General features: G+C 53.0%; 2 protein-coding genes across 2 annotated transcripts; both read left to right on the forward strand.

Annotated features, from left to right (window-relative positions):
- The first annotated feature begins 216 nt into the window (after positions 1 to 216).
- LOC104349809 (olfactory receptor 5AP2) lies at positions 217 to 3877 on the forward strand. Its single transcript, XM_009955451.2, has 3 exons — positions 217 to 1183; positions 1785 to 1933; positions 3725 to 3877. The coding sequence occupies exons 1-3, from the start codon at positions 217 to 219 to the stop codon at positions 3875 to 3877; spliced, it is 1269 nt and encodes a 422-aa protein (XP_009953753.2).
- A 1060-nt stretch (positions 3878 to 4937) lies between these two features.
- LOC104349808 (olfactory receptor 8I2) lies at positions 4938 to 5891 on the forward strand. The gene has a single exon (XM_009955450.2). It carries the CDS (start codon positions 4938 to 4940, stop codon positions 5889 to 5891), a length of 954 nt encoding a protein of 317 aa, XP_009953752.2.
- The last annotated feature ends 3011 nt before the right edge of the window (positions 5892 to 8902 follow it).

The raw sequence follows: 8902 nt of genomic DNA on the forward strand, positions 1-8902 counted from the left end.
GGTGGTTGGATGTGTTTGACTAAGGCTGGATGGGGAGACTGGCCTCGGGAACTTGAGGTTTTCCTCTCTCAAAGAGAATTTACCTTGCAGTGACTTAAAGTGGTGTAACCGATTGATAGGCAACAATCGACATTCTTAACATTATTGACAGGTTTGGGCCTATTAAGCATTTCCATCTGAAAGACATAAAGCAGCTGAGCTGCTTATATATTCAGTATGGTTGAAGACAATGACACATTTGCGCCTGGGTTTATTCTCCTGGGCTTCACGAACCGAGAAGACCTGCAGGTGATGTGCTTTGTCTTATTCCTTGCCATCTATGCGGTCACCCTAATAGGAAACCTGGTAGTATTTACATTAATCAGAATCAATTCGTGCCTACACACCCCCATGTACTTCTTCCTAAGCCACTTGTCTCTCCTGGACGTCTGCTACTCCTCTACCATCATCCCTCAAGCCCTGTGGAATTTTTTAGTGGAGAAGAAGGTTGTTTCCTTCGTCAGGTGCGCCACTCAGCTCTTCTCCTTTGCAACCTGTGCCACCACCGAGTGCTACATGCTGGCTGCCATGGCTTACGATCGCTACATGGCCATTTGTAACCCCCTGCTCTACTCTGTGGTCATGTCCCGGAGGCTTTGCGTTGGGATGTTGGCTGGTGCCTACTTAGCTGGTGTGATCAGCTCCACCATACACACGGTTTCCATATTTCGTCTCCCGTTCTGCCGATCCAAGAGGATCAATCACTTCTTCTGCGACGGACCACCCCTGCTGGCCCTCTCCTGCTCTGACGCCCATGCCAACGAGGCGGTGGTTTCTGCCGTGGTGGGGTTCAACATCCTGAGCACCACAGTGTTCATCCTGGTCTCCTACCTGTCGGTCCTCTCCACTGTCCTGCAGATCCGCTCCGCGGCCGGTCGGCACAAAGCCTTCTCCACCTGTGCCTCTCACTTTGTCTCTGTCGTTTTGTACTACGGCAGCGCCGTCTTCATATACCTGCACCCGGGCTCCGGGCGCTCCTTGGAGCATGACAAGGTGGTCTCCACGCTGTACTCCGTCGTAGTCCCCATGCTGAACCCGCTCATCTACAGCCTAAGAAACACGGACATGAAGAAGGCCATGAGGAAAGCAAAAGGTAGAGTCCTCTCCTCCTTGTCCACCCATGGCTCCTGGCCACCCTGCCGTGGTGAGAAGGGTTAGACGTCGCACCTTCAAGGAGGGACTAAACGCACCTGGAAGCAGGACACGGGGAAAACGCTTTTCTCCTTGAACCAAGGCTGCGGGCTGTGTGAGGAGGGATGGGACATTCTCCAGCTGCAGCCTGAGACCTGAGAGTGACCGTGTACGGGGCAGAAAGTTGTTATCCGAAGTAAATGTTACTGAAATACGACCTGAAATAACTATTACTTATAGTTTAAATATTACTAAAATGTAACAATCTACTTCATTTCAGGCTTCAGAGAGCCAAAGGGAGAATGCAGGTGGCGGCGTTGCCCTGCTGACACCAAACCAGCTAGTGTCTGACCGCTCACCTTTTATATTAACGAACGTCCTCCGGTGATGTTCCCGGTATTCGGAGGATGTTGATTGATTTTTCCAGGAGTTTTACTTCCAGAGACAAAGCGAGGTCACGTGAAACAACGCTGCGATGGGGCGTTGGTCATCAGAGCACTCACAGTAAACGGGGACAAGTCGTATTTGAGCCTCTGCTCTGCTGTGGCACGTAAAGAGCCAGAGCGCTGGCGGGAGGGAGGATTTTGGGTCTTCCTTTCCCCCCAACGGCCAAGGTGCTGGTGGCGTGGAGTCGCCTTACGATGGAGATGGAGCAAGTGCGACACCGAGCTGCCTGGGTCTGGGATTTCAAGCTGTGTTATTCACCCTGCAGACGCACACCCTACCCAAGCAGGTATCCTTCGTGGATTATTTTGCCTTCCACGTATTTTTTTGAAATAATCTTTAAAATCTCTTGGGTTTTTGCCCCCAGGTTGAATGAAGGTTGTTTTTCCCCCTCTGTTACGTTGCTTTTCCCACTTCACAAGCCTTGGTTTCAACCCAGTACCAAATGGGGAAGAAAGAAATCAAAAACCACAGGGAAATCCTTTTCTACCCATTTCCAGGACTAATAATCTGGTGCTTTCCAGCAGAAAACCAGATCTACACTGAAAACATCTAAAGCCATCTATACACTTCTCCACCTTGCTTCCCCACACTTCCATAGCTTGGTGTTCCCTTTCATCTGCCCCATCCTTTGTGCTTTCTAAATGTCTGGGACAAAGTGATCATTTCATATTTGTACTAAACATACGTATTTATAACGTCCGCTCATCTAAGCCGAAGCTTTCAGGAAACGCTGGCACTCAGGATTCATCCGAGTAAACCTGGCAAATCGGAGTTAATTCTGCTGTACCCTCAAAGCCGCTGCGTCAAACGGTGCTTTTGAGCAAACTGCGTCACCAGTAAAGCGTGTGGAAATAAAACTCTCTGCTGGAGAGGACTCCCCATGGCCGTGCCCAAACCATTCACACAGCAGATGCTCCGTCGGGTTTGTTCTCAGGATCCTTCAACGCAACGTTAGATGGTCCGTCAGCTTTCCCCGTCGGTAGCAAAGGGCTTCCCCGGTGAAACAGAGAAGTTTGTGATAGTTGGATAAATAAAAAGCAAACCGCCCTGGACTTGTCTTTCTGAAGGACCAGGCGGTGGCACGGGCAGCCTGGGTGGGTCTCCGCAAGAGAGCTGGTCCTGGTGCAGCCAGAAAGGTTTTGGGGGCGCAGGGGGAGGATCGAAAGGGGCTTTTGCTGAGCAGAACGGCCTAACGCTGAGCTGAGGAAGGTCCTGAGGGAGAGCGGCTCGCACAAACACCTGAGGCCACGCTCCGGCTGGGATAAAACCCCTCCGCCAGCCAGCCTGGGTGACCTGCTCCCGAGCGTCTCCGCTCCCGCTGCGGCTTCGGCCCCTCGGATGGGCTTCCCAGGGAGCTGCCGGCACCGCGTCCGCCCACCCCTTTCCTTCGAACCGGGCGGGCACAGAAGGGTTCGACGTTTCCAGCTGCTTGCCGTGCTGCCTCTCGCGCGGCTGGCCACATTGTTAAGCGCAGGAGGTACGAGCAGACCCGGCCCGGTGCTTGGCCGCTCGCTGCGTTATCCCTTACCCCGTAACGCGTCTCACAGCGCTTCGCTTCGGCGTCACTCGACCGGTTTCTCTCTTCAGCTGTTCGTTGACTTCATCTTGCAAAAAAAACCAAGACAGCGGCACGGATTAACACCGGAAAAATGTGCACCAGCCCCTTTTCGTGGGCGCTGGACTTGGTGTAACAAGTTACAGGGGACAGATTCGCTTTTTTTTAAAATTTCATGTTACAGCAGTAATTTTTTTGGTTTAATAGCCGCATTCAGACAACCAGTTGGCAAGCTTAAACAAACAAACAAAGCCTAATTAATTCTTCCATCGTGTCCCTACGGCTGAACAGCAGCCAGCTCCCTGCATGCCTGTGGAGATGAGAGGAAAATTCAGAATAAAAGCTTCTGCTCTGTGAAGCCCTGCAGCAAGGGCTCACGCTCAGGAGTAGCTCCATCTGCACTTGGCAAGATTTCAAACATTTTAAAGAATTTATTTAATATTTAATCTTCAAATATTTTGTAATACGCCACACATTCTTAACCGTGAAGCTGTTTCAGGTACGATCGTCCTCTCCAGGGCTGCAGGTTCACCGATGAGCTGGTGACCACAGGCTGCCTCTATGGGATGGAAATGCGCCCCTCTGGGACACAATCCATATAATCCCAGCGACGGAATTGCTGTCAATAGAGAAAAATGCATGTTTGAAGCGTACAGGTCGTCCAGACGGAGCTACAACTACGCCTCCATCACCAGGAGACGTTGACCAAGAAGATCTGAGGTCGGTGGAGTAAAACGAGCGGCGCTGGGACTTAAATTGCCCTCCTGCACTCACTGCTGCCGGCTGTATTTTTTTAATTCAGCCTGTTCTGGGGGAGCAGACGCTGTTTCGTGGCCGGGATGGAGCTGCGCCGAAAGGAAGCTCGTCCGTGCTCTCCAAGAGCATCCACGGCGTGAACCCCAGCGCCCCGGCAGGGGTTAGGAGGTTTGCTCTAAAACAACCCCCACGCTCCTGACCCCACCTACAACGGATCGAGGGGCATTTCAGCTGAGACGTAGCCACCTGTAGATAGATCTGCCATCCCATAATTCACCCGTGGAGGGGCTGAATGGGGGGGGAGGACGGGAATATCCAAGCTGAAGCTGCAGAAAGGTTGGTTTAGAGATGATCTGTTTGAACACCTTTACGTGGATGTTTGAGTTGGTCAGAGAAAGCTCGCTGCAAGCACAGCAAAGCCGCGCCGGAGACAGTGCCCCAGCCGGCACACGCAGGGGTTTTTCTTCGAAAGTAGGTACATTTAGAAATTAAAAATACCCACCCCCACCATTTCAAGCGCACGGCTTTGCTTCACGACGCGAAGGCTGCACCAGAACTAACGAGGCCACAGAAGAGCCCCGACCCAGTCTGAGAAAAGAAAAAAGAAAGAAAAACTATCTTTAAATTTCCAGAAATCAGCAGTGAGAATACCAATCTTCCCTGTTTTCCATATTTTGGAATGTGTTTGTTTTACCTCATTTTTTTTTACACTTTGGTAAACATTTTGGTATTTTTTAGCCTATCATTAGCACAGTGCATATAAGTCACGGCAGAATTATTCTGTTTTAATATCCGACTGTGTAATTAGCTCCTTCATCTGTTGGACTCGCAAGCTTGGGCTGCAGGCAGACACAGAGTTGCCTTGGATTTTTCTAAAAAAAAACCCCAAAACCACCATTTTCTATTGCACCTACCTTACGGATTAAACTCCGACGGTTCCACCGCATTACTCTCTTAGGGATTTATTTCACTGATTCATTTTATTTCCATGCAAATTCATCTTACGGAGATGCTGGAGGGGGGAAACCTCACTGTTTTGTCCGGTTTCATCCTCCTGGGCTTCTCTGACGCCCCAGAGCTACAAACCACCATCTTCACCACTTTCTTATCCCTGTACGTTTCAACGGTGCTGGGGAACCTGACGATGATCCTGCTAACCAACGCCGACCCCCAGCTCCACACCCCCGTGTATTTCTTCCTGACCCACTTTTCTTTCATAGGTTTTTGCCTTTCCTCCACTATCGTCCCCAAAGCGCCGGAGACCTTCCTGCTGGGGAGAAGCCACATCTCTTTTTGGGGTTGCTTTGCCCAGATCTATTTTTTCGTTGCTCTGATCGTCTGCGAGTGCTTCCTCCTGGGGGTGACGGCTTACGACCGAGGCACGGCTGTCTGCAAGCCGCTGCTCTACCCCACCACCACGTCCAGGGCGCACCGCAGCGGCGTGACGGCGCTGGTGTACACCACGGGCTTCCTCACCTCCTTGGTGCACACCGTCCTGGCGGGGAAGTTGTCCTTCTGCCGGGACAGGAGCATCAACCACTTCTTCTGCGAGCTGCCCACCCTCCTGCAGCTCTCCTGCTCCGACGCCGGCGCAAACGAGCTCTTGCAGGTTTCCAACGCCGCGTTTAACGTGGCAGGATCCGTCCTGACGGTGCTGGTTTCCTACGCCTACATCCTCTGCACCATCCTGCAGAGCCCTTCGGCCAGGAGGAGGCTTAAAGCTTTCTCTACCTGTGCCTCCCACCTGGCTGCCATCACCGTCTTCTACGTGCCGGGGCTGCTCGCCTACGTCCGGCCTCGCAAGGCGGGCGCGCGGGGTCAGGCGAAGCTGGTTTCAGCGCGTTACACCGTCCTGACCCCCACCCTCAACCCCCTCACCTACAGCCTGAGGAACAAGGAGGTGAAGGGGGCCCCGAGGAGGCTGTGGGTGCGGAAGCTGGTGCCGCATCTCTCCAGGCTTTGACAAGGCGCGTGCACCGCTTTGGTAAGCCGGAGGTGACGAAGGAATATGCGTTATCGGGCATTATTAGGTCTGCTTCCAGCGAAGGGGATCACAGGGCAAGCGCAGGGTATGGAGAACTAGCAATAACGAATCGTCAGCTTCCAACAACTTCAGTTTATCTTAATCGTGGTGCAGGACTTCACTAATTAATCAAAGTAACTGTCTTTGTGTTTTCCTAGCAGAACCGAAAGAGCACCACGAGGTTCTGGGTCGGAACTGTGCTAAACACAAGTATCGCCCACAAAAAGGGTGCTCAAAATTGGAGGTAAACTGTTCCTAATGTTTCCATTGTCTGCTTGATAATCGTTTTTTTCCCAAACGAGCTTGAAAAAGTGAGGATCTGCTTAAGCCGGCGGTAGATGGAGAGCTTCATCAGCAAGCACCAAGCCTCGGGGTTGGCTGCGGGGACCTAGAGCCGTGCCAGCGACTTGTCACGGGCACAGGCACGTTGGCACGCTGCCCGGAGCACGCCCCAACCCAAATCTCTTTTTTTTTTTTTTTGGGGACGTGTTGTCTTTACGTCTGCTAATCTTTTCCTTTTTGGACGATCAGTGACAGGCCCGTGCTTTGTGTGGCAGTTTGAGTTATGACCCTTTCGTATGTCATCGCACGGCCGAGGTGGAAAATGCTCTAAAGAAAACAGCAGACAAAGGGGGTTTTAACATACAGCTGAGACACACCTTTTACACTGAAGGACCTACACAATTTCTAGAAGAACACGTAGCTTGTGTAATGACAGAGGGAATAAATATTACGTTTTAAAATAAGCGTCTTTGTCAACCCTGGTCTTCTTCCTACAAGAACGGCAACGAACAATGAATGGATGCAATGGCAACCAGTTAAAACCAGCTTTAAGCTGGCACGAAGTGAAATGCTATAAAGCCTTCAATCAAAGTTTGTGATGGAGTTTCCGTGAAAAGCAGAAGCATTTGGACAATTTCCCCCAAGAAGCACAGAACGTGACACCTGAAGCAACCTTCTCGGCGTGAGTCAGGAGGGACGAGAATCGTTAACAGGCAGCAAAGCGGCTCATGGCTCCCTTCTGCTCTGCTCTGCCTTCCTCTCTGCAGAGGGGCACATCAGAGCGGGCTGGGGACGGCGCTGTAGCTGTGTTTGGGGCACTGGGTGGGGAAAAAAAAACCCCAGTTCCCCTCTCCTTGAGACATCAAGGAGTGCAACCACCGTAACTGCCGTGGCCAGCACCACCCGGGGCCTCCACCCACACCCTCTGCCCAGGGCTCGGGCCACTATTTAAGCTCAGCCTCAGGTTTTTAACCACTTTTAGTGCTGGGCTTGTCGCTGCGCTGGGTCCTAGGTCTTGGTCTTCAGCTTTCCTGGCTTGAATTTGGCCCTTGGTTTCCCCTGGCCTATCGATGGGAGCTGCTGCCGGGAGGCAGGCGGGTGCTGAAGAGCCGGGAATGAGGACTGTCACCCGAGCGACACAAACCCGTGTGCTGCCACACCGGTAAAAATCTCACCCCTGCAATTCCCCTCCTGCAGCAGGGAGAGGACAAACGATTTCTCTGCAGTAGCGGGACCAAACGCTCAGCTGGCGCCTGATTTTTTTTTTTCCCCAAAGACACTTATCCGTAAAGGCGGGGCTGGGACTTGCTGAAATGGAGCCCGCTGCTGCTCTCGTCCCTCGCGGCACGCCGGCCCGGAGCGTGGCAGGACGCCGCGGGCGATGGCCGGCGGTTCTGGTGACGCACCGGGCGTCGGTGAACGCGTCACCGTGACTCTTGGGTTTGGCGGCTCCCGTCAGGGCGGCCCACTCGCGTTTGGGACCGAGCGCCGCGCTTCGCTTCTCTGGTACCAAGCCAGGATTTTGCAGCTCTGTAACAGAGTTTTCACTTTACAAATGTTTAGGAGGTTCCCACATACCAGAAACGGCTGCCAGGATATTTCTAGGTGTTGGCTGCAGCGTGAAATGTTCATTTCCCTTCCATGAAATGAACATTTTTTTAATTATTTTTTTTTCTGAGAACACTCAAACCTGTTTATACACAAAACCCCAGAACCGACCCACCCAGCCCTGCTGCCGGGACCAAGCTCTCGCCTTCTGCCAAGGAGGAATAATCCTGCAGCACGGGCAGAAGCAGCTTGCTCTAGGCTCTGCAGCCCGTTTTTACGCCTCCTAGAGAAAAATACGGATTTCCTCCTGGGCTGAGCCCTGCCTAACACCCCCAGGCTACAGGGCTTGCTGCACAGCCCTGCTCTCCTCTCCCAGCTGCCTCCCCTGTTCGGTTTATAGACATTCAGGGCACAAGAGCAGCTTTTTGAATGTTTTCTCAGAGGTTTTACCACCGTAAGATGGTGACACGTGCCTAGAGAGCCTGAAGGGAACACCTAGGAATTCAGACACATGGAAATCACACAGTTTGGGTATATTCTGCTCCCGAGGTTTTGCCCTGAATCACTAAACTTGCGAGCCAGAACGCTGCGGGGGGTTTAACCTTACCCTGCCTCTGCAGCCTGTGCCCGCAATCCCGCTTCCCTGCGTAGCACAAAGAACCGGGAGCCGTTTTCCTCCGTTCTTCAAATCCCCCCGCCGCTGCCGGAGGCGGCGGCTTGCGGCCGTGCCCCTGGGAAGCGAGACGGCGTAACCGCAGCAGCTCCGTCAGCGAGAAGCCGCGGTGCGTGCGAGGCACCAGCCTGTCGACCAGCCGTCCCGACGGAGCTTGTGCAGGGGGGGGACGGCTTCAGCCTGTATTTACTTCTTCGGCCGTCGCCGATAAACCCCCCGAAGGCAACCTTAGCTGAGCAAAGAGCTTCACGCCGGCCGCGGAGGGGATCGCTGGAACCTCTCAGGAGAGCCTGGAAGAAGTTTGGCCTCGGGTCCTGTCCCCCAGCTGACCCAGCGAGGCTGGTGAACCTTTCTTTGCTCAGCGCTGACGTGGAGGGGGGGGGGGGGGGGGAAGTTTTCAGCTGTGCTGAGCCACGGGTGGGAAAGCAGCCCAAGGCGTGTGCTAAAT

Source organism: Leptosomus discolor, chromosome 12 (assembly GCF_034619465.1).
Source record: "Leptosomus discolor isolate bLepDis1 chromosome 12, bLepDis1.hap2, whole genome shotgun sequence".
Classification (NCBI taxonomy): domain Eukaryota; kingdom Metazoa; phylum Chordata; class Aves; order Leptosomiformes; family Leptosomidae; genus Leptosomus; species Leptosomus discolor.